We start from the raw sequence: 25,284 nt of genomic DNA on the forward strand, positions 1-25,284 counted from the left end.
GTTTCACAATTAGGGTATGCTTTAAGGGCAGCAGGCTCACCATATGCACCTGGCACTCCCTGAAATTGGTAATAGCCAATATAAGTATAGCAAGAAACACATGGATGTTTAGTAGAATAATGAAAAGGTTTCAGACCTCATAAGCAACCAGCATATTTGAACCATCATCACCATATATAGATAGATCCGTTATGGACAGGGGTTCTGCAGAAAAGTTATACATTCAATCTTGGAAATTGCATCGACAAAAACCATGTATGATCCTGGTTATTAAAATATAACACACAAGATCCTATGAATATAAGTGTTATAATCTGAGACTAATTTAATAACTGAAAAGGCAAGATATTTGTTGCCTACAACTATATGAATTAATCCCTTCTCTAACCATGTAACAGTAACATTGCTTTTATTCATAGACATTCCTACCTCTTGGTGCGGAAGAACCCAAAGCGCAGCATTTCAATTTGGGAGGCCTCCTCACCTCCGACGCAATCCTACCTCGGGTAGACCCCAAATCTGGTGCCCTCAGATGAGAGTGAGGCATTTGAGAACAAACCCAGTTTGGAGCACACTTCAAAGCCATTAGAAACACCAACAAGGAGCCAGCCTGAAACCAACTAACACACCATGAAAACACAGTCACGGAAACAAAGAAACAAAGTTTGGTGGTGGTGGTGTTGGTGAAACACAGAAAGACAACGTCAAAGGAGGTGGATGAGAAATGCCGGTTAAGAAGTAGGGACTCCACGACACAAACACACTCAAAAGAGACACCGACTTCCCCCACTGTGTGTTTCAAACGTACGCCGTGTAGTACTCTTCCCAAAAGACACCGGCTTTTTCCTTCTCCTAAGACTAGATAAAGAGGGAGGGAAACAACAGGTAGGTAGAACAGCAAAGTTGGCTAAACCCTTTCCTCAAATTCGAAAGTGTTTGACGTCAAACAAAGAAAATCCTATCCTTGTGCTATCAATGGGAAACTTTGTCTCTTCTCTGTCTTCCATGGGTGCTCCTTGAACTGGTATATAAGTGCACCCACGTTTGCCTTCCAAATTCCGACAGTAAAATCCTTACCTGCTCAACCCATTTTGGTACCATCAAAATAAAACAACATGACTTATCTATTTTATTAGGTAATTTTGGAAAATAATTTTATCTTAAGTAACATCATTTTGCAAATCATTAATAATAATAATAACAGCAGTAATAATGATGATGATGATAATGAAGAATTGATGATGATTTTTAATAATTCGGATATTTTTATTAAAAATTTTAGAATAAATTATTGAAAATTGTAAAACATTAATTATATACCCGTAATTATAAATCTTTATATATTTTAATAGTAATAACAGTTTTTATTAATTTGAGTTCAATTTAATTTTTTCTCGAATATTTTGAGATAACATTGTTTAAGATTATAAATCATTGTTTGTCTTAATGGTAATAACGCCTTTACTAATTCAAGTTGAAGTACATTAGATAAGTTCATATTATTTAAGATTGCAGACCATGATGCATATGGTCAACTTATTAGATCAACTTATTATATAAACGAAAAAATATAACTTGTATATTTTGTTAGGTAATATGGAATAGAATTTTATTTTAAGTAGCATCATTTTGCAAATTGTTATATATAATGATCTTACTCATTTGAGTTCAAGCAATTTTCTTTAAAAGTTTTAGGATAAATTATTTAAAATTATAAAATATTATATGCTAGTAATTGTAAATCTTTATGTATTTTAACTGTAATAACAATCTATATTGATTTGAATTTAAATTATTTTTTCTTGAATATTCGGAATAATATTCTTCTATATCATGAATTATTATATACTCTAACAGTAATAACGACTTTACTAATTCGAGATGAAGTAATTTGAAGATATATAATCAGTTCACATTATTTAGAATTTTAAACCATGATGTGTATGGTGAACTCTTTATATAAACTTATCATATAAATGTAAAAAACAAGACTCATATGTTTTTAGGTAATTTGAAAAATAATTTTATTTTAGGTAACATATCAAATCATTATATATAATGACATTCCTAGTTTGAGTTCTGGCAATCTTCCTCAAAAGTTTCAAGATAATTTATTTAAAATTGTAAAAGATTACATATAATTATAAATCTTTACAAATTCGAGTTCAACTTAATTTTTATGAATATTTGGAATAATATTTTTTTAACATCGGGAATCATTATATACCCTAATGGTAGTAATAATTTTACTAATTCGAGTGGAAGTAATTTTTTTCGGAGATGTTAAGTAATTTTACATTATTTAGGATGGTAAATCATTACGTATCTTAACTAAAGATCTTACTAATAGACATTCTAACTTATTTTTTCTGAATATTGTAGGTAACATTCGTTAAGATCATAAATCGTTATATATCCCTGCTTGATCTGGAACCTAATGATCATGGTGTTTGGTTCCACTCTTTATGGAAACTCCCCACTCCTCCGAAAGTTCAATGTTTCATATGACTGGCTATCCTTGATTCTTTTCCATCCAAATGCTTCTTTGCCTCGAGAGCTGTTAATCTGTATACGGAACAGCTTCTTTGTTCTTGGTGTAACTTTACGGACGAATCTTGTTCCCACTTGCTTGTCACTTGTCCTCTCTCTTGGTTGGTTTGGGGCCTTATTCTGCAATGGTTTCTCATCCTTTCAATATGTTGGCTCTAACCTCATCATTGAATCCGACTCCAAAGTCTCTCTCGCATGGGAAACTGACACATCTCTGAGACCGTGGGAAATTTGGCAAATCTTCAACGAAATTGACGCGCTCTCTCACATGATTGCTAATATTAAGGTCATTCATGTTCCAAGAGAAGGCAACTTCCTTGCTGATTCACTAGCAAAGACCATCCATGTTCAGTGCACCTTGGTAATGACTTGCTGTGTTTGCTGCATTTTTCCTTGGGACATACACAAATTTACTTTTGTGTTGATGATGTGATGCCTCTCTTCTTCATGACTCATTCACTTTTCTTTCAATGCGCTTTGATTTCCCCTGCTGAATTATGAGGTGTGCTGATATTGGTGTGATCCTTTCTCTACTCATGGACCCTGCTGTGTTCTTCCTCTGCTGTTTCTTTCCGAGTTAACTACAACATGATGAATTTGTCTACTGTCAGATTGGATCATTCATGTTTTCAGCTTCATGTGGCTTCTGCTCCTGCTGTTTTTCCCCGAGCTTAGTGCTTCCAAGAGTTTTGTGCTTCCAGATTCTTTGTGCCTAATGCATTTCTGCTTATGAAATGATGATGTGTTGCCTTCCCTTTGCTGCTACGCTGCTATGTTCTGTTAATGCTCTGTTTTGGATACCATTTCCCTTGTTTATGTGGTCTTTATTTTCTGTGTTTTCTGCTTCTCAACCTTGTAATTCCTGGCTACCCTATCCTCCAAGGATAGGTAGCAATCTTTTATNAAAAAAAAATAAATTTGTCTTTCCTAGCCTGTTTTCCTGGGTCCTCTTTGCCTTGAGCGGCTTTGCTCTCTTGGCTGAGCAAAGAAAAAAAAGCAATAAAGAAATTTTATCCAGACATCCATTAAACATAAGTCAAGCAATCCAAGAACAGAATAGAGAGATGGAACATTCCAACGCCAGATTCCAGAACAAAAAAAAGGCAGCTCTAACACAAATAGTAGCAGAAGACAGAAAAGAGAAGGCACCATGTGGGATAGCATACAATCACACCATGAATCATGCTTAACGTAATTACCAGAAGATACAATCTAAGACACTAACAACACCATAAAAGATTGTTGTTGGATCAACTTCGGCATCCCTTATTACATCTCTTCGATATACCATGTGATCCAGTCCATTTTACCAAACGGATCATCAAATTAGTACCCAAATTTGAAACAGGAAAAAACAAACCAAAGGCTGGTGATGCAGAACAATAATATTTTCGGATCTCTCCAAAAATAGCGCATCCTAGTAATTCTATCCTCGACAATGTAGCGTTCTGTTTTCATTACTGTCATGTAGAGATAAGAGTCCTGAGTAATGCCACGATCAGAAATCTTAGATTGAAGGTAAGTGAAAGAAGACGCTACCCGTTCATTCTCGAGGGAAAATCTTGAGATGATTCCAACTGAAGATAGCAGCTCTACATCAGTAGGATGTCTAATGAGACTAGACATGAAAGAGACATAAGCAGTTAAATCTTTGGAGCATCCAGTAGAACACTGCTCAAAGGCCATGCCATTAACAAGGATGGCGAGGAAGAGATCATTGATGGTTACAGGTGGGATTTCAAGCACTCCATCCTTGAAATGGATATCCGTGAAGCTGTAGGCTCTTTTTGGCCTGAACTCTATACCTGACTTCTGGAGTCTCCGTGCACTTTGTAAATAAACTTTAACTTGATCGGCTGTCTTTGAGGTTGATGGTTTGTGCTGAATAGAGGGGTGATGTTCCTTTTGCTTTGAGCTGGCAGGTGTTTTTAGATGGGAGACGCCCCTTCTCGTGATGTAATTGAGTACTAGCCCTAAGGAGATTGGATTTGAGAGGATCATTGCTTTCAAAGGGGTAGTTTTGAAAAACAAAGACAGTGAATTGGTCGAAGGATTTGATGGGCGGATAGTCTCGAGAAGCAAGTGAAGTAAATGTGTGGGTGATTCCAAATGGTTGACGATGAAATCCATGGATCGAGGGAAGGCTAAATCGATAAATTTCAAGGCCATAGTCGGTACAGAAACGGTTGCTGTAGCTTCTTCACTCTTGGATAAATCAAACAACTTTTCCAGAACAAGGAAAGGAATTTGGTTCTCTAGCAGGAGCAAGTCTCGAACCAAAATAGGGATCTGCCATGGTTCAATGGGGAAAATCCCATCTTCAGATTCCTTACCCCTACCAAAATGGTGTAACACCTCCATTACGAAGCATCCGTCAACTAACATCATTTCAACGAATTCAGAGCTGCACATCGAAATATCCTCGGAGTAGCATCGTCTAGTACGCGACTCAAGTGTCATCATCTGTCGTACATAGAAACATAAATCGTTGCCTTGGTTTCTTGTGCGAGACAGAAATTTTTGCAAGAAAAAATACTTGTACTTGTTAAGTGGAAGGTCTTTATCCCTATGATAAGGGCCAATAGAAACCAACTCAGGTTTCTGGATACAGGGAGAAGAGCTACTATCTTCATGTTGATTGACTTGTTCCCAGACGTTCACAATTGACTTTCCCTCTTTCTTCTCTTCTGTTTTGCTCACTTGCTCTGGATGCCCTAGCTTGCCACTCTCTTCTCTTTCTTGGATGCGCATCATTCCCATCGCCGGTTATCTCTATTGCCCTCTTGTCATCACCTTCGAGAGAAACAGACTCGAACCCTGTACTAAAAAATAAATTATCAGAATGAATCGAATCAAAATAAGTTGTAGAAACCAATTCAGATCCCTGAAATCCTAAAGATGCATAGACACGGGCTATTACTAAGTGTATCTTCAGGTGGACGGACTTGTTTCTCCCCAAACTCACACTTTGGTTGATTATATGACCAGTCGAACAAGGGCCAGGGCAGGACCAACTCCGGGACATACTCGTCGAATATCTTTTTCCGAATATCTGCATAAATCCCATCGCTCTTTACCTCTGTTGGGCTCTTGTCATCGCCTTCGCCTTTGAGGCAACCAGAGCCTGTTTTTTTTATATTCCCTTGCTTCTCTTCAACAACAATGGGGCTCACGCTCATCAGCTCCGCATGCCCTACTTTCTTTCTTAGTGTACTTACTAGCCCAGCTGCATCAATCCCATCGCCCACTACCTCCACTTGGCTTTTGTCCGGACATCGAGAGCACAGACTCAACCCTGCACTCAAAAAAAAAAAAAATCAGCACATATTTTCTCCATCATCGAATCAACTTAACATGATTTCAGGTTCCTAGTACCTGGAAAACCACATGCCGTTCTCAAGGCCTTTGAGCGGGACTTCTCGTCATTCAGAGCTACCTTGACTACCAGCTTTGACTGCAAAATCAGCAAATCTTAGAAAAGAAAATTCAATTCAACATAAAATTCAATCGTTTCTTTATAATTCATGATTAATTTCATACCTTCATGGTGTTGTTAAGAGCAAAATGATCGGGAAGGAAAGATATTCGGAGAAAGAAGCCGGCGGGGAACTAAGTTGACTTAAATGAACTAACTTTTTATTTTATATAACAAAAGTCTTGTTGGGCCTGGGCCTTTTCTAACTGGTTGCATTAGCTACCAGGCCAGTAGGTAGGTCGATTCCTCTATGTAAGAAAACTACTGTTAAACTATGTTTTAGGAAATATAATTAATTACTAAGACTAAATCCTTATGTACCAAGGACCTATCCATATTTTTCTACTAATATTCCTATTCATATTACTATAAGATATGAAAAATACAATAATACCCCAAAGTAATTTAAAGATTTTTTTACACACTCCATTAACAATTAGATGATTTTTTATTGAATATTTACTTATTTCGTAAAGTGTGATACTATAACTAATAAACACACATATGACAAAAGGTTTGAAATGAAGAAATATCCATATGTAAAATTCAATTCAAATAAATTATGTTAATTTCATCTAATTTTAAAAATTGAGTAAAAAAAAATTTCGATTAACTCCTTGATTTGATTCTTTTTTTTTTCTTCAAATATTATAGGAAGGACTGCCATCATTGAATAGATTAAGCATCACCAAGCTATGGAATCCAAAATATATAACCAAATTATGTAAGGAACTTGGGTTTGTGAATGACTTGAACAACAGAAGGCTTTCGTACAAAAAGAATATTTTACTAATAATAATTCTTAATTATACAAATCTACAACAAAAAAAGGGTTTATTTTGCCTCAATCCCAACTTGTTCCCTTTCCTAATAAACAACATAATCAATGGAAAAGAATGGTTATGGAATATAGGGAAAACGTGCCCTCGGAGAAGCTGACACACAAAGGGTCGTGAAGCATGTTCATAAGCGAGAAAATGTTGAGCCGATGGGGAAGTAAGTCATTGGAATCGGGGGGCTTTTCTTAGCTTTGCTTTCCTTCAATTTGGCTTCGCCACCAGCTTTAACTTGGGTCGATGTTCGTCGACTGTCTTCTCCCTCGGACGCAACCTTACTAGAATCAGAGAAGCAGCTGATCACGAAGCTAGGTAAGACAGCCATGGCCGAAACGTTGGACTGAATTAGCTTTGAAGAAAATATTCCTAGTTAGCAAGAGAAGAAAAGTACTAGTAGTAGTAGTGTTGGCTATGTTGTTGTTGGAGATAAACCCTCTCTCCGGATGTGGTCTCTCTATATAAGCATGAAGGTTGGCCTTGTGGCAGGCCAGGTACGGGGAACCTGGAAGGAAAGAGGAGAGACATTTTCCAGCATGTGTCGTGGGGAAACACCTAAAGAGGAGGATTGGGTGATTCGGGACGATCAGGGTAGCTTTCAGGTTACTCTCTGATGCCTTCTTGGAAAGAAGTGAACCAAGTGTTTCAATGGGCCGCCAAGGGATGACTAGGTCATGTTGAAAATTCAAACAGATGAGCTCACGCTGTTGACTCCTGAGAACTTAATAACTAAGTTTAGCACAATCTAGTGATATGGTTTCAATATTTACATAGAAATAGACGTTAGCCATCCACGTATATACGTATATATATTAATTAAAATATTTTTTTATTAGTGGAATTAAAATTTTAAATTTGAAAAAATAAAAATAAAAAATTCAATATTTGAAGGAGATGAAACTATAAAATTTTTAAAAAATAAAAATAAAATTTTAAAACAAAATAAGGATAAAATTATAAACTATGGAAACTTATGAGGGTCAGAACCTACCAACCCTTTCCCTTTGTTTTTAATTTCATATCTATGTGATGTTAGTGTGATGTAAATATAGAAAGTAAAAAATAATCTCATAATCTTATTATTATATTATATCAATATATTATTATTATTTTTTAATATGATATTTCAACGTATTACATAGTATAAAACCTTATATTAAAACTAATTTATCACTTCAATTTCAATATTTTTAAGTTTTTTAGGGGTTTTTTTTTATAAATTTTCTGTCCTCCATCTCTAAGGACCTTTCCATTCCTTTTTGGGTAATGCATTTGTTCCAAGCAAATGTTGATGGCCTTCTTAATATGGAAAGAAAATCTGGGGAAAAGAAAATGTCCCACATGGAGACAGCAATGCATTTTCATATTTAATTAGTACAGTTAATGTATTATAAGAGGATGGAAATAAGAGAAAGTGACTACTCATGTGGAATATGGCCTTAAATTTGTGGGAAAAAGGAAAAGCAAAGCTAAAGTATAATGGAATTAAAAGAAATATCAATTCCTTATCCTACAAAAATTGTTGATTATATGATGTTGCATAATACCCTTTGGGTCTGTGTGACTCTTTCCCACACTTCAAAAATCCATCCACATGTATTTCTTTTTATTTTTCCTTTGGCTTGAATACTACAGATGGAGAGAAAGTGGGTCCTCATTATAAATATTCACATGAAGATGCCCTTAAGTTGTATTAAAACTTCATTATATTCGACCAGTTTGACGGTTGAAATAATTTAATATATCGAATCAAGTAATTAAATAAATTTAAAATCAAACTAAATTAACCGAATTTATTTACGAAAAGAATGAAATGAGACATGAGAATCTTTGAGGACAAAGAATCCAAAAAAAAAGGACAAAAGAAGAAACAAGAGCAAAAATATGGAGGGGGAACAGTTTGGGGTGGGGGGACGGGGAGAGAGTTGGAAGGAGGAGAAGCATCGAAGGGAGTGAGAAATCCGTTAGGGATTGGTCCATGTTGCCAGAGACAGACTCCCCTGTTCTTAGTTTCTCTTGGTCACGACAAAAGACTCTCCTTGGACTCTGTCTTTTTTTTTTTTAGTTTTTTTTTTCTCTTATGCCCCCACCAAATCATTCCATTTCTGATTTCACTCCTTTTTTTTTTATTTAAATTTTCTCTTAGTCAATCCTCACATTGCCTTTTTTTTTTCCTTTATTTCATTTTCAATTTCATTTAAAACATGGTCAATCTACCCCTTTCTCTCTTTTTCTCTTCGAATAATTTAGACCGGTCAATCAAAAGTACAAACAAAACAAACTGAAGAAAAAAAATCCCTCAATTTGCGTAGCTGTGTTAGAAACTCCAACTGTTTTTGTCTCGTGTGTCTGAAAAATAAGACAATATTACTTAGAAAATTGAAGTGAAAAATACATCTAAAAATCCCATAATTGTCCGAATGATTGAGCTCATGGATTGTTGGTCCAAACTTTTCCTCACCAAAAGTTGTTTAGACAATTCAAATTCTATCGATAATTGAATTAATCGAAGTTTTTAAACTCACGAGTCAAAATTTACTCAAATCAAAAGGTTTTGATAACATCATAAGCTTAATAAAATTAAAATATTTAAATAAATATAATTAAATATAGTATTTTAAAATTAAATAAATAAAATTAATTGATTTAAATTTTAAAAAAAAGGAAAAAAAAGTGGAAAAGACAAAACAAAGAAGCGATGGTAAAGCGAGGGGGGAGGGTTTACTGGACCTGTCTGAAGCATCAACAAAAGCCGCGCCAGATTGCGTGTATCTCGTCCCTCTCTTTCTTTCCTTCGGCACGCTGCCCAACAAATATATTTTTATCGGAAGACAATAATACCCCTCCCTCGCGCTATTGCTATTCCACTTTCTGGATGTTTGGACATTTTCATTTTTTTCTTCATTCGCCATTTTCTCATATCGAAATAACCGCTCGCTGATATTTGCGGAATTAAGGAGTGGAAACAGGGAAAAAAACGACAATGTCCAGATCATCATCGGCGTCCATGACGACGCCGTTTCCTGCTATCAAGCCGGAGGCTTACAAGCACAGTCCTGTTCACTACGCCGTCGTCTTGGGGGATCACACGACTCTGACTCGACTGGTTTCCACTCTACCCAAGCTGGCCGATCCTGCTCAGATCCACTCCGAGTGCGACTCGTTGAGTCAAGAGCGCGTAGCTGACCAAATCTCTGCTGTTCTGGACCGTCGTGACGTCCCCTTCCGTGAAACTCCTCTCCACCTAGCAGTCCGCCTCAACGACGCTGTAGCGGCTAGAACACTTGCAGTTGCTGGGGCTGACGTGTCGCTCCAGAACGCTGCGGGCTGGAATCCGCTCCAGGAAGCTCTGTGTCGCCGAAGCTCCGACATTGCGTTGGTTCTGCTAAAACTCCACCACCGCTCCGCCTGGAGCAAGTGGCGCCGTCGTTTACCTCGCGTAATTGCCGTCCTCCGCCGAATGCGGGACTTTTACATGGAAATCTCCTTCCACTTCGAAAGCTCGGTAATTCCATTTGTCGGAAAAATCGCACCTTCCGATACGTACAAGATCTGGAAACGAGACGGTAATCTCCGAGCGGATACTTCATTAGCAGGCTTCGACGGCTTGAAAATCCAACGGGCTGATCAAAGCTTTCTCTTTCTCGGCGACGGCGATCACGTCCACAATATTCCTTGCGGCTCATTGCTAGTCCTCAACCGCGACGATCGCAAAATCTTCGACGCATTCGAAAACGCCGGAGCTCCTATGAGTGAATCCGACATTGCCGGCTTTTGTTCCCAAACGAGCGTGTACCGACCGGGAATGGACGTAACCAGAGCGGAACTCGTGGGAAGAACTAACTGGAGACGCCAAGAGAAAACCGAGAGCGTCGGTGAATGGAAAGCTAAAGTTTACGAAGTACATAACGTGATTTTCAGCTTCAGGTCACGAAAAGTCGCGAGTTCCGAAAACGACTTCGCGGGAAGTGAACAGGTGTTACCTTTAGAGCTTGACGAAGACGACGACGGTTTTTTAGTTTGCGAGAATCCGAATTTCGCTATGCCTGATAGGAGAAGGCATAGTAGCTTCGTCAGAGAGGAGAGGGAGTGGATTTCGGTCGGGAGGAAGAGTGTGGACGTTTTTCCTTCTTCAGCTGCGGCGGCTGTTCCTCCTCGAAGATCGACAACTTTCGTACCGACGACAACGACCACAACGGTGGTGCCGCCTCCGCAAACTAAGGAGAAAGAGTACGTGAGGAGTTTACGGCCGTCTGTTTGGTTAACGGAACAGTTCCCGTTGAAGACAGAAGAGCTGTTACCGTTACTTGACATTTTGGCGAATAAAGTGAAAGCTGTAAGGAGGATGCGAGAGTTGCTGACCACCAAGTTCCCGTCGGGGACATTTCCGGTCAAGGTAAGAAAAAGCGTTAATATTCTGAATTTATTTTTATTTATATTTAAAAAATGTGGGGTCCACGTGGGTGCCTGTCTGCTTAGCAGGGTGTCTCTTTTGGGTCTTTTGATGGTTTAGGCAAGCAAGGGAGCCTGACGTTTGCTTGAGCACCATGACAAAAGCAAAACTGTGCTCCCTTGTCCTCTGCTTTATTGTCGTTCCCTCTCTGATCAGTGGAGAAGTCTTAGGTCGGATTAGCGGACGTGGACTTCTCCCAGCGCTTCGTTCTAGATCGGACGGTGATTCCACCTCCCATCTCGCGGGACCCACATCATACGAGGTTTCTTTTTCACTTTCAGACGAAGGCTCGCCCCCCGTGGGGCCCTGTTTTTTTTTTTATCGTCTTCTGGTTAGGTAATGTTACGTCCGCCACGATCCGTCCACGCCGTCTGGACAGACCGTAGATGATGACGTGGCAGGATCATGGATGTTCAAGGGATCAGGCGGGAGTGGTTCAACCGTTAAACTGTCCTGTCCTGTCCCGTTTGAATTGTATAGAAATAGGAGTAAATCTCTTTCGCTTTTTGACTTTGGGGTGATTTTCAGACATGGTGGGGTCTTAATTGTTTGTTTGGTCGGGGCAGGTGGCGATTCCGGTCGTCCCTACGGTGAGGGTGGTGATAACCTTCACGAAATTCGTCGAGCTCCAACCAGCAGAACAGTTCTACACCCCGCTCTCGAGTCCTCGGCATTTTTCTTACGGCGGAGGAAGAGGCGGCGGCCAAGCGGAGGAGGACCAAAAACCGGAGACCCACAATTCGTTGTTGCCATCATCATCGTCGTCGTCATCGTGGTCGTCGACGGCCTGGTTGAGGCGAAGCAACAGTCAATCAGTGTCTGCCAGCAAGCAGCAGCAGCAGCAACAGCAACAGCGTAGTTCTTCTTCTTCTTCTTCTTCAATGGCACAACAAGCGGATCCTTTCGCTATTCCTAGTGGATATACCTGGACCACCGCCGACGACAAGTCCAGCAAGATGAAGAAGTCCAAGTCCACCAGGAAATCAAAGTGAAAATGATTTTCTCTATGTTAAATTTTGATTTGGGGTTTCAACTTGCAACATTTTACAGTGTAGATATAAAATTCCTGATGGAGAATTTGGCACACAATTTTGTTTTAATTGCAGAAAATCCTTACTTTTGATCAATGGCAATGGGTTCTTTGTAGGATTCAATCATATCATTGCTGGTAAACAGGGACTAAGCCATAGCTAGGGTCTGGCATTCTTGACCACTAAAATTTGAGGGTACATGCAGAGACAGAGCATGAATAACCATTAATAAAACTTTAAGGTACAATAGAGATGCAGGCATGAAGTAACTCGTTGAAAAACATTTACCCACATGTTAAAACATGTAACCATCAGTCTATAGGACTTGGGGGTACATAGTACACACACAGCTAGCCCTGACTATGAAAATACTGAAAAGATCGCAGATTGACATGGTGTTTAGAGGAGTTTAAATGATGAATGTAGGTTAAGTCTCTCCTACTGTTTGGAAGCAATCATCACTGCATCAGTGCTTGTGACTGTTGGCAGCATGTTGCCAATGAGGTGAATTAAACTTTACCCTCTGGAGAAACAAACAGGTTGCTCAATCTTCATAATCCCAGCGTTCCTTTTGGTATTCACACCCTGTTTGCTTCAACCAGGAAAAGAGTTTACGGCAGTTTAAGAACATTCGTGCTGGTATATTTGTTTTGGTACATGGAAGGGCGTTTTGGTAAAGTTAAAAGGATTAATGCTGCAGATATGAGCTAGCTTTTACCTGGCGCGGGATTGCATAGCTACACTATTAGTCAGCCGCCCCCTATGTATAAAATTAGAAGGACATCTTCAAAGATGGACCATTCATATGTAGTAATTGTGAAGTCGAGGTCCCATAACTTGGATCTTGTTTCGTGTTAATGTCTATGTTTTGCTTGTAAGAAACTTTGTTTCCTCTTACTTTTGTAGCAGGTTCTTTCTGCCTCTTTTAGATGGTGTAATAATTTGGATCAGATATATTGTCGCCTTGTTGGTATAATACAACATTCTGTTGCAACTGGACAGGATGGAAGTGCCACCATGTCTGCAACATCATAACTAGCATGTTTTGATTGAATCACCTGATCTCCTCCTCCCCCCCCCCCCCCGTAAACAGATATAGCCTGCTGTTTTACAACTTAGTTAACATTAGAAACTAAACTAAATTCCTGCTGAGACGATATTGTACTTAGAAGAACAGTTATACTTAAGCTTGAGCCAAGTTTTTGCAAATGGAACCTTACAGTTACAGTCCTTCTTGGAGGCTGCTCATCTGGCTCTATTTTATGCCTCAACAGAGAGGACATGAGAAGAGCCAAGTTTTCTGGGATTGAATCAATGTTTGTGTTTATCTCAAAAGCTTAAAGGAAGGGAGAGCCGTGGTGGTGGGGAGAGTTGTTCGAGCCCAATCAGGTTCATTGTGAGCTGTCCCAAACGATGTCTGCAGGCAAGAGACAGGTAACTTTAACTTTTAAACCATGATAATTTAAGTCTTCACCATTGTCTCCTTGCCTTACATAGTTTCCATCTCTGCTTAGATCTAACCAGGCAGCTCTCATCAAAGAATAATAAATGATTAATAAAGACGATATCACCATGCAAACACATTAGCAGTAGGTCTCCTCAGCTGTTATCTATGTTATACAGACTCAAGATAGGATGTTGGATACTGAGTATATGTCCAATACAGATACGAAATATCAAAGTATCATATTCGTATGAATAATGAAATATTCTAAAAATGTCGAACATGGAAACATCGAAAGAAGGTGAAAATTGTTGTACCATAGGTATTGCAATATCTAGTCACAATATGAGCAGATGATGCCTGATGACTAGAGAAGATGGCAAACGAAATTGCTTTAGCCTTTTGGTGATGGGATTTGGAAACAAGTGATTTGTCTAGTCCTTTTACAAGTGGGGGATGAAAATGGCATTAAAGACAACCCTTATCTATGTCTATATATCTTTTTTCTTTAACCTTCATGTGGGTCTTTGAGTCGGGTTTATGACTTGTGTTTCAGTGGGCTTACCTAACCTCAGTTTCTTGGCTATTTAACCTTGAAATGTATGTGGAATGCCACGTTTTGCTTTTGTATGATTTGTGGCAGGAGCAACCTGGCATATCCACAAGGAAAACGAATGGGAAAAGCAGCCAAAGCAGCTGCTTTGAGGGTATCCAAGGGCATGAACACTGGTCAAGAATAAAGCCAATGGAAAAAAGCTGCATTCAGTAAAAGCCAAACCAGCTGCTTGGACGGCTGCCCAGAGAAAGCAAGAGAAAACAAAGAGTTTAAACTTACTGACAAAGGATTCTATGTAATTAATCATTGGATTATGAATTATCAAGGTCGTTTTAAGTTGTAAGTTATGAATCTGCAACAACAACATTTCAACTCAATTCAGATTCCTGGGTGTTGGCAGCTTCCAGTGACTTTGTTTATGGTGTTCAAATTTGAGGTGTTTGAGGAATACTTTAAAGGGAAAGATACCTCATTCAATGTTTTTATTTTCAACTACAAGAATCTAGCAAGTGGCAATCATCAGATATTTCAATGGCAATATGGGGTATGGACTGTCCTTGGCTGTAATAATTAGGTAGAAAATGAACATATGATGCCTGTCTAGGAAAAGATGGCGTGGAATATCATTGTTAATTATTATTATTACTACTTATTTGTAATAGAAAAAAAAAAGGGATGAAGATGCTAAAAGGAGTTTGCTTCAGATGATGGGAAACAAATGAGTTGGCAAGTCCTTTAAAAAAAGGGTCAATATGGGATCAAAGCCAACCCATCTACATGTGGTCCTTTCTTTATTAAGTTTTTAAAGGTGCTTGAGCAGAGAAAAACTCATTATTGTTCATTCTGCTGCTTCTGTTATCAAACTTCTCAGGCAACAACGGCCCTTTTGTTAACCATCACCAGGTACTCTCTCTATCAAAAACCCTTCTCTTGTTTTTCTGCTATCGATAACAGATGCTCAAGTCTCATTTCTTCTGTTCTTTGGATCTTTTTCTTAGCCTTACATAGGGAGGATATGTATAGTCTGACTGCTTCTGCAGATTCTTGTTCTAGTAGGCATAACTTAAGATTCTCTTACTGCATGTACTGTTTTCAAGCTATGTTTCCTAGTCAAGTTTAGATTGTTGCCAAAGTATAATATGCATGAAAAGAATGAGAAACTTTCCAACAAGGGATCTATGCAATCATCTGAGAGGCATATATCCACTAACTGGATTTGAAGTTCTAAGCTTGACAGCCTTTCTTTTCTGCTTTCTGATCATTGGTATTGGTTTTCGTGAACTTGTTTTTGCTTAGACTTTGGGAAAAAGATACGAAGGGTTTCTATGGCGAGTGATGCACCAAGCTGGGCTGATCAATGGGGTGCTGGAGGAATCGGTGCCATGGAAGATGAGGATGCTACTGCCAAGAAAGAGAACGGCAGCAAGAAGAAATCCGAAGGAAAAGGTGGGTTCAATAAGGCCAAAACAGCAGCTTTGATGGGAGCCAAGAAATTCAAGCTTCGGGTATCCAAGAGCATAACATGGGTCAAGAACAAATGCCAGAAAAAGGGTTCCTCCAAATGAATATGAAAACATCCACTAGACCAGAATTTTGTCAGAAATTGTTTGATTGTAGCCCACGATTTGAAAACAGCTTAATTAGTAGAGGTCCTAGATGCGTTTCTCATTTATTTTTTGAGGGAATTACATTCTCGCATTTATGGCACTTTTAAGCATTGGAAAGTTTCTTGAGCATCTGTCACGGATAGATCCATGGAGCTATCCAAACCAGTCCCCACTCTTGAAAATGGCTGGATAGCAAAGTATGGTAGTTCCATGGAGCTGCCTAAACCAGTCCCCACTCTTGAAAATGGCTGTGTAACAAACTATGGTAGATCCCCGGAGCTACCCAAACCAGTCCCCACTCTTGAAAAGGGCTGGATAACAAAATATGGTAGCTCCATGGAACAACCCCAAACAGTCCCCACTCTTGAAAATGGCTGGATAACAATTTTGCCAGGTAGAGGAGTCACATCGAACAACTGCTGATTTATCTCTTTACCTCACAACTTGTGCTGATTTGAGCTGTAATGCTCCTCTTTACCCTAACAAATTACTCTAAAAAACATATACCGCATGCTTTTCTTATGTTATCACCACTTTATAAGCTAAAAATGTTGGCATCAAGATGCAACATTTACCATTAATCAAGATATCATGATTAAAACCATAAAAATATAATTGAAAATCACTGATTGAATTAATTTCAGCCATTGAATTCATAGAAAATAAAATTCCAAGTTCAGACCGTTGGAAACTGTCATTGTCATGAAACCGAGCATCTTAAGAGGCGCCACCAAGAGAATTTACACCTTTTCTTTCAGCTATTTACATAGATTGATATCATCATTATGCTAAAAGTAAAGGCGAACCAAATGTGTTCTCTCCACTGTAAGTCATATAAAGAAAACCATCTTCATCCTTGTTTTCCTCATACATTGCAGACATCAAGGCAGCTGCAACCAATAAAAAACATAGGAAAATGCCTTAGAAACATAACAACGAATTTTAATAGGTTTCAACTCTTAAAGCTAACATATTATCACTAACCAGTAGGAGGGAGAGTGTTCTTAACAAAGACAAATATAGCTTTCTCAGCACTAAGCTTAATCCTTTTCCGGACAACATAAACAAATTGCCCCACAGTCAAATCAGCAGGAACAAGATACCTGAAGCCATAATGAAAGAAGAAAATTAAGAAAAAACAGTGACCAGTCTAATTGTAGGATATCTTGTTCAATTCTCATATATTTATTGCAGTCAACTGTGCTACAAACGAAAGTTTACTTTAATAAGGGCAAATGCTACTAACTTCTTTTTATCAATGTCAGGAATGTCACTTCTTTCAGCCTTCTCCACAATAACCTGCACAGTCACCCATTAGCATAGAAGAATATTAAAAGACAATACAGGATCAAAATGTTTGGTAGAAATGGCAGATAGTAACTAAAATAGTCTTACAGGAATTCTGTCTGGATACTTCTCCCTGATGCGAGAAGCTTCAGCCTGCCTCCTTTCTGAGAATTAGAAATTAAAAGAGAAACAAATTATTAGTTTAATCGGATCAGACAACAAGAGCAGCAGAGACAACAGCAAAGATAATGAGGATGCTGCAACTATATCCAAAGGAGGTGAGACAAATTACATCCATTCCCATTGATCATAAAAAAAAATGGGAAAGAGAGAGAGAGAGAGAGAGAGAGAGATATCCTCTGCTAAGCAATGTTGAGTGCTATACATGAAATGAATGCTACAAGCAACGACAAGACCAGTATTTCCAATTAAAGTTCATTACAAGCAATGGCAGAAATAACCTAGAAAAGCAAAACAAAGAAGATGCAGCAGAACATCGAATACAAACAAATTTAGACAACCGTATAGTGAACAGACAACTTTCATGATCCATGCTTCATGTTTTGCTCTTTTCAAAATTTGCAACAGCCCTAACCGAGAGCATGTTTTTCTCCATTAAAACAAACCACCTAACCAAGCCAATTTACAGAAATTTCAATGTATACAAACGATGTAACATCTCATGAATCCAACCAACAAAGAGTCATTCAGTCTAAAAATCCACCAATCAACTCCCCCCAATTCATCCAATGTTACATAAACAATACCAAATTTCTAATATTTCCATACAATATCACACATCAGGATAGCAGATTCTGAATAAAAATCTACAAAACAAAGACCATATACTTAAACCAAAAACGATAAGACAAAGAATACCCAAATTAACTTTTAATCAAACAATAAATCAATCAAGCAAATTTTTTAACAAAATTCTAAAAAGGAAAAAAAGAGACAAATAAACAGAAAAGAAAAATAAGGGATCAATGAAACGAACCCAAAGGATGTTCAAGCTTGAAGGAACTTTTGGCCATTTGCAAGACTCGATCACTGATTATCCACTGCGAATTTCAAACATCGAAACATCACCAAAAATTCAATCTTTTATAAATCAGAGAGAAGGAAAAGCCGAAAACATGCATGAAAGTAAAAAGCTTGGCGAAAACAACATCAGAAAACATACCCGGCACCGGAAACAACAAGCGAGGGGCTTGAAGAATTTGGGGTTTCAATTCAAAAAGAACCCAATGGATCGAGTGACCAAAAGGGTCGGAATCAAACTAAGCAATGTACCAAAAGACTTCGACTTTATAAAAGAAAAGGGGAGATTTTTGAGGCAAGAAGGAAACTTTTTTTCAGGGTTTGCTTGAATTCGAGGCCAACACGAAACTAAAGCTTAGCGGAATTAATGTTGAATTTTCTAAATAGATTCTTTTATTTATCTTTGTTTCCCGACGGGATTGCCCCGGGCACAAGGAATCTAATCCGCACGGGAAAGCTTATGAAACGCTGCCGTTTTGTTAATTTTGGTTGAAGGAAGTTAGTATTCCAAGTGGGCTGGCTGGCTGGCATGAACAATAAATGGATTGGGTTAGTGTTATTCATGGGCTCACTTGCAAACAAAGATCATTCATCCAACGATTGTGAAAGTTGTCAAAATAAAGGTGTGAGGTAAAGTAATGGGTGTGAAACAACTTGGGGGAGGTTTGGTTGGAAACTTTTAGCTAGCACCAATGAGAATCCATGGTTTGGGGCAAGCTAGCTAGCCTCTAATAACTTGAACTACAAAGATGCAAAACGTTCTTCTATCGAAGTGAAGTGATGATATATCTAAATGAATGTGACACTAGATATAAATGATAGTGAAGAAATGGTTGAAACATCAATTTTACTTTTTGACTTAATTATTTTATATAAAATTTATATTTGATGTATTGTCGGCAGATAAATCTATACATTATCACTTAATCATATAGTATCATCGGATATATATATATAAGTTTTTTTTTTGTTTTGTTAACTTCCCACTATTCTTTCTCATTGTATTGGTTCAAGTTCAACTTGTGATTAAAGTAGGTAAAATGTCTTTAGCTACACTTAGTAAAGGCCTTAGTTTGGTTAATATAAAAAATATCTTTGAATGTGAACAAACTTTTAGTTGAAATAGCATGCTAATCTCCTCTCTTTCTTTTCTTCTAGATCTTCAAATGTTATATGAAAATCGGTTCCTTATTATATGAAATCTTTGAAAGCATACATGAGGGTCTAAATCCGAGCAGTAAAGAGGGTGTCAAAATTCACAGCTTTGAAGTGTAGACAACAGACCCTTTTTTTGGGTTCTGCTTTTAAGGACAAGAGATTTGGTTAGAGGTTTTGATGCCTGATGCTACTGTATCCATGTTCAGTCAAGAGCATACACCTAATAAAGGGCAAACCACAAGGAATAAGACAAATAGCGCTTAGCCTGCTGAGTCTTGCATATCTCTCTCTTGTATGAGTGCAGATGCAAGAGATGGGTTCCGGTTCCCATCGAGCACAAAGATAGAAGATCTTGGAGGGCAACAGCATGCATTAAGTAGGAGGAGACAGCCTGCAGATACCGAGGAGTTTTGCAAGGGCCACAGAGATTCAGCTACTGGTCCATTAGGTGAACTCCATTTAAGAGCCTTCTGGTCGGGGGTCTACTGCAAGTAATCTCTCACTCTTTCAGAGCCTTTTGTGCGTGAAAGTCTTTAATTGGGGTCACGAACTGCCGAACATGGGTCAGTGCCATTCTGCGCCATCAACAGGAGATGATGAAATTGATCAGCGAGGGCATTGTGAGGAAACCACCATGTCAAGCTTGAAGAAAAGGTGCTTAACCATGGCCAAGGAACAAAGGTCGAGGTTTTACATATTAAGGAGGTGTGTTATTATGCTACTATGTTGGCAGAAGTACGGCAAGTATTGAATTTCTCTCTCTCTCTCTCTCTCTTATTATTTCTTTTCCAAGCCTGCTTCCGGCTTGCCCGGTTTGTTGTAATAACTGCGTTTCCATCATAAATTCTGTGCCGTGATCTTCAAGCATCAGTAATGCCAACTACTGTTCGTATATAGTTCCATGGAAAATCGCCAAAATCATGATGCATGGACGACTTTCACTCGTTAAATTTCTCTGCTTCTTGCATTGCAAACATGAAAGCTACTTCTTTGTATGTTCTCTTATCACAACCATGAAATTACTGCAATTTGTGCTAACCATAAACTTGAGTTCAAGCGTACTCCTGAGCTTATGAGAGAGCCCAGAGAAATTTATAGGCCTTACCTTTACCATAAGTAGATGCTGCCATGAAAACCAAGGAACCTGTTAAAAAGGGGGAAAAAAAGCACCAAGGCTAGGACCTAGGGTTTTCTGGTGGTGGGGTGGGGTGGGGGGTCAAGGATGATGAAGGAGAGATAGGACTATGTTGCAGGGATAGCACAAATTTTTGCAGAGTTTTCACGTGAAAACAGTCATTAAAGTGGGGCTGATTTTTTGCTGTAAAAAGATGGGGAGAGATGCAGACATCAATTCACATGGGGAGAGGGACAGATCATTGAGGTGAGGGGAGGGGTAAGATACAGGGTTTCCTTTTGGTAGGACTTGGGGATCCATAAACAAGGGGTTTTCGCTTATTATCTTGTACTTGCAGCCTCCTTTCTATAGCTTATAGAAAAATTTTCTAACTTCATTTTTTGGTTTTTACTTTCCTGCCTTTGTCAATCCTTCCAACACAAAAAACTCTGTCGATTTATCATCTTAATCAACTTGGGAGGGCAAAAGAGAAGCACAACACTACTCACTGAGAACTAATTAGATAATAATATTTCCACCAAATTGTAGTGGTCTGGTAGGTAAGCATACCATCAAACATGACATGATTTATTAGCAAAAACTATTGTTGTATATGGGATCCAGTAAGTGGTGGTAGCCAACCCAATGCATCATGCACAATTGAAAAAAAAAATCAGAATATATCTCATGTATTTTCTGATTTTTCCATTTTTATATATGTACATAGTATTAATGGACATGTAACTGGTGTTTTCTTTGGCCCTCTTAGGGTTCAAGATTCTAACTTAGTGACATTAAAAAAAGCAGTTTAATTATTTACTTTTTCATCGTGGTTTGATATGAAAATAATTGATTATCGAGTCCAACTCTAAGGTTACATTATCTTGAATAAGGGAAGAAAAGCTTCAGCCATGATAGTGCGTGACACATTTTTAATAAAGTTGATGGTCCGTGAAACTAATGTTTTTGCAGACTCTCTAGTTGAATTCAACTTGGAAAGGATTGAGATATTTTCTGCATGATGGTACATGGTGGTTGTGTTGTTGTAACAGTTCTCTCTTTGGCCATATACTCTTTAGCATTTCTCTTATATCTTTGTACCAGTGATGGAAAAATTGGATTCAGAGAATCAAAAAAGAGGTAGATGAAACTCGTACAGAGAGTTGGATTTGGGTGGACTGTTCGATTACTTGTGCAGTAAACATGATCTAATTTCTTTTTGACTCTTGGGGTTTCTGCAGAAGGCTTTGTTTCATCCTTGTTCTTTCTCAACCGGCACTGCTTTTATTAGGGGAACCTGCCTTCAAGCATATTCACCATTGTAGAACATGGGTTCTGTCAGAAACAAAGATGAGTGCACTGCACATCCAACCCTAATGGCTACCCTGATTGGCTGAGTCCATTCCTAGAGATCAATAATTTAAAACTTTTAGGGGCCCATGGGGTCAGTCAATCTTCAGGTTGTGCCTCACCCCATACTTCCTCTTTTCTTTCTTTTTTTTTTTTTTTGTTTATACATATAGCCAAAGATTTTCTCTTATACATACCAATGAGAGTATAACAAAAGAAATGCCACCTAATTTCCATGTTACATATGTAAACTTCATGCATTTACATTGAACTCTTTTGCTGTTCGTACAACAAAAAGAACCCCAAAACAATGGCCGTTGCAGGTGAGATTGGGATACAAGGAATATGATAATGGAGGAGAGTCAGTGTCTGTTTTGATATATATTATCAATTCCACTCAAGATTCTCCTTTACTTTGAGGGGAAAAAACAACTCGACACAAAACTAGATCTTTCCCTCCGGGAGTTTTTGTCCTGCATGAAATATGCTCCACAAACCTGGGTAATAAGCAGTGTTCCTATTTGTCTCACAGGGCAATGAATACTACTCATTTCTAGACCACTCTTTCTTGGTAATTGGTAGCTGCTTGACTCTGACCAAAAGCCTGAGTGACGTTAACCACAAGTTTGATGGCTTGAATGCCTTGATGCTATAATGCTAACTTAGCCCGTTGAAACGTCAAAGCCATATTGGCTGTTAGGCTTTGCGGCAGCTTGACCCGAAACCTACAATTTATAAACCACTAATAGCCTCATTACTGTTACTATATAATAAAAAAAAAACACCTGGTCGATGTTTTAACTTAGTTAATGATCAGCTTTGTGATTCCTTGTTTAAAGTTTGTTTTCAAAGGTCATTGAATGGATATATATGCTCAATCAAGATGAAGTAATGGACCACAGGTTTTAGTCTAAACACATACTCTATTTGTTAATCAAGGTCTAAAAGTCATAAAATCATATCATTATGCCCTCTAAATGATTAATTATGAAGTAAAACCGTAATTCATATGTTCACCTGCACACATACATATATCATTTAAGGATCATATGGTTCTTGTTGCAATATTAAATGCAAGTATTGTGTCCTTGCACATCATTCTTATGGGGTATATATCTAATATACTGTGCAAATTAAATTGATGCAGTTGGTTTTTTAAGTGCAAAAAATCTGGCTCCAGAGATTGTTTCGTAGAAGACCAGTTAAACAAAGGAAACCTAAAAATTAATTTCACCAACCCGAGGACTTTATTCCAAAAGCATTTTTTTTTTTATTTTTGTTTTTGAAATTCAAATTGTAGCTGGTGGCACCACACCAACATGCCCCTTCGACCTCATAAATACAAATTGAAAGCTCGAGGGTTTGTTTCAGTGAGCTTTCCCATTGTCTCTAGACTTTAAATTTAATATACCCACCTCCTTTTTGTTGTTGGGTTGGTGACAAATTCAATGCTAGCATTTTCAAGGCCACATCCATCTCTTTCTCTCCTTTCTCTCTAAGCTCCCCCCATCCCACCTCTCTCTCTCTCTCTTTATCTCTCTCTCATTCATTAAGATGAGAGAATCTCTCTGAGCAGCTTCTTCACTCTTGGCGAGAACATATCCTCTCTCCTACCCGTCTATTAATGTTTCTTCTTCCATGTCCAGGACGCTATTTTCATGTGTCTTTTTACTAATTTTGAGTCTCTGCTGTATTTGTTATGCATTTTCTATCAGGTGAAGGTATGGTTGCTCTATCATCTTTAGTTTTTGTAACCCAAGGATTGAATACAAAACGATCCCTTCATGTGTATTTTTTTTTATACCAATATGTTTAAACTCATACTATAGTTTTGTGCTGTGCTTCTTCTGCCATGGCATAAGCTCGAGGAAGATGGTGTGAGAGCATAGGGGGAAAGCATGGTAAAAAAGCACAGGAGTTTGCGATCGAGATATTGGTGCGGTTCAATCGGAAAGCACCACTCTAAAGGGTAGAGTTTTGTTATTTGATTGAGCCGTGCCAATATCACGTACAACTGCTCATGATTATGATTTTTCCCTTTCAATCCAAGTATCAGAAACAACTTCCCCAAGGTAATGTCCCCCTCTCGTTTCAACCAGCCTCAAACCATGCTCTTGATAATGGTAAATGATAAAGTTTCGCTGCAACCCTTTTTCCCATACTAATCATAATCTCCTGCTTTCTCTCTTTTGATTATATTAGAGATAAGTTGTATATGTATTGAGTGCAGAGTTGCATGCATGGTGGCTTGAAGAACCAGGCTAAGAATATACTAACATATTTCTGGACTTTTCAAGGTGTACTATCTGTTCTTGAGTTGCCATCAAACCTCAAAGGTCAACTTTTCATGCAGGGAAATTCCACCAAACCTGGTTGTAAACAGACAAAAGACCATGTCAAAATTATTGGGATGATCTTTTTTACTTAACTTTTCTTTTATTTTTTTAGTGGCTCCTGTTTTCCATATTTCTTGCTGCCCAAAAGGCAATGACACCATTTGTTGAATCCAGAGAAACTTTTTTGTGTGGTAGGTGAAGATAGATTCAATAAATATATGAAATTGAATTTTTATATGAATCAGTTACTTGTACGTAAAGGTCCACAACTTTTTTGACAAAATTGATATGGGTAGTTGACAGGATTCTATCTCCTTATGAAAGGCCTTCTTTATAACACACACACACCTCCAGATACATCTTTTTGTAAAGATACAAAAACAATTTGGATATCCTGATATGCCTGCACTTTCGTTTCCTGCCATGGGGGTGACCATTTCCAACAGCCATCGACGCATCCATCTGTGTATTTACTTAAAAGGGTTTTCTTCATTTGAATCACACAATTTAAAGACAATGTAAAATGGTGTAGGAATCATATAGAAATGGTCCAAGATTAGCCATAAATGAAACTAGCAACCTGATGCTCATGCAGTGTGACCTGCAGGTTCGCTGCTGCAGCCAGGCTGAGGACATCTAATGCTGAGGATGCATGCAAGTTTTTGGTATTGTAAATCAAGGGCAAAATTAATTCAAAACTAGGATCAAAAGGGTATATAATTATAAGTTTAGGCTCACTTTTGAGAGATATATATAGTATCTACTGATATAAAGAAAATCTCAACTCGTAGGGAAATGATTTACATCTGCAACAAGCCTGACTAAAGTTTCAACGATTCACTCTAACACACCTTGAAGATTCACATAATGTTGTTTCCATCGTGCCACACTAAGAAAGATCAAAATCCAAATGTGCAGCATGTATTTTGTAGAGTTTCTTTGATATAGGAAGCTTGGATTGCAGCATCTGGTAACTTACGCAAGCGTAACAATAGTTTTCTTCATCAGGTTTTTCTTAATCAGAGGCATGATTTTTGGGACCTATAAAT

The 25,284-nt window shown here is 38.2% G+C and overlaps 5 protein-coding genes and 1 pseudogene across 7 annotated transcripts in view; 2 read left to right on the top strand and 4 right to left on the bottom strand.

The window, feature by feature from the left end:
- The window catches only part of LOC110424290 (arogenate dehydratase/prephenate dehydratase 6, chloroplastic-like), a 1,203-nt pseudogene extending 929 nt beyond the window's left edge, over window positions 1-274 (bottom strand). Inside the window, exons 1-2 of the transcript XR_016351763.1 lie at window positions 137-274; window positions 1-59 (exon numbers count right to left, since the gene is read on the bottom strand). The exon at window positions 1-59 is cut by the window's left edge and continues 34 nt beyond it. The product of XR_016351763.1 is annotated as an arogenate dehydratase/prephenate dehydratase 6, chloroplastic-like (transcript). The remainder of the gene's footprint in view (window positions 60-136) is intronic.
- A 135-nt stretch (window positions 275-409) lies between these two features.
- On the bottom strand, window positions 410-5,013 carry LOC149526663 (UPF0481 protein At3g47200-like). Its single transcript, XM_089784874.1, has 2 exons — window positions 4,012-5,013; window positions 410-610 (listed from the first exon to the last, which is right to left on the bottom strand). The coding sequence occupies exons 1-2, from the start codon at window positions 5,011-5,013 to the stop codon at window positions 410-412; spliced, it is 1,203 nt and encodes a 400-aa protein (XP_089641000.1).
- Window positions 5,014-5,037: 24 nt separating this feature from the next.
- On the bottom strand, window positions 5,038-6,096 carry LOC110423719 (uncharacterized). The gene is made up of 4 exons (XM_021438048.2): window positions 6,091-6,096; window positions 5,926-6,004; window positions 5,471-5,845; window positions 5,038-5,367 (listed from the first exon to the last, which is right to left on the bottom strand). Exons 1-4 carry the CDS (start codon window positions 6,094-6,096, stop codon window positions 5,180-5,182), a joined length of 648 nt encoding a protein of 215 aa, XP_021293723.1. The 3' UTR covers window positions 5,038-5,179.
- Window positions 6,097-9,527: 3,431 nt separating this feature from the next.
- LOC110423718 (ankyrin repeat family protein) lies at window positions 9,528-13,292 on the top strand. 2 transcript variants are annotated; one of them, XM_021438044.2, is made up of 2 exons: window positions 9,528-11,254; window positions 11,840-12,044. In XM_021438044.2, the coding sequence occupies exons 1-2, from the start codon at window positions 9,842-9,844 to the stop codon at window positions 11,903-11,905; spliced, it is 1,479 nt and encodes a 492-aa protein (XP_021293719.1). In that variant the 5' UTR covers window positions 9,528-9,841; the 3' UTR covers window positions 11,906-12,044. The 2 variants fall into 2 exon arrangements, with proteins under 2 accessions (XP_021293719.1, XP_021293718.1); XM_021438043.2 differs by having other exon boundaries at window positions 9,550-11,254; window positions 11,878-13,292.
- A 1,624-nt stretch (window positions 13,293-14,916) lies between these two features.
- On the top strand, window positions 14,917-16,010 carry LOC149526664 (ankyrin repeat protein). The gene is made up of 2 exons (XM_089784996.1): window positions 14,917-15,245; window positions 15,639-16,010. The coding sequence occupies exon 2, from the start codon at window positions 15,668-15,670 to the stop codon at window positions 15,905-15,907; it is 240 nt and encodes a 79-aa protein (XP_089641122.1). The 5' UTR covers window positions 14,917-15,245; window positions 15,639-15,667; the 3' UTR covers window positions 15,908-16,010.
- A 549-nt stretch (window positions 16,011-16,559) lies between these two features.
- ATG8C (Ubiquitin-like superfamily protein) lies at window positions 16,560-18,673 on the bottom strand. The gene is made up of 6 exons (XM_021438318.2): window positions 18,420-18,673; window positions 18,234-18,297; window positions 17,345-17,400; window positions 17,196-17,248; window positions 16,934-17,052; window positions 16,560-16,839 (listed from the first exon to the last, which is right to left on the bottom strand). Exons 2-6 carry the CDS (start codon window positions 18,268-18,270, stop codon window positions 16,733-16,735), a joined length of 372 nt encoding a protein of 123 aa, XP_021293993.1. The 5' UTR covers window positions 18,271-18,297; window positions 18,420-18,673; the 3' UTR covers window positions 16,560-16,732.
- Window positions 18,674-25,284: the final 6,611 nt, after the last annotated feature.

Source organism: Theobroma umbraticum, unplaced genomic scaffold (assembly GCF_002168275.2).
Source record: "Theobroma umbraticum cultivar Fairchild unplaced genomic scaffold, ASM216827v3 scaffold_204.0, whole genome shotgun sequence".
Taxonomy (NCBI): Eukaryota; Viridiplantae; Streptophyta; class Magnoliopsida; order Malvales; family Malvaceae; genus Theobroma; species Theobroma umbraticum.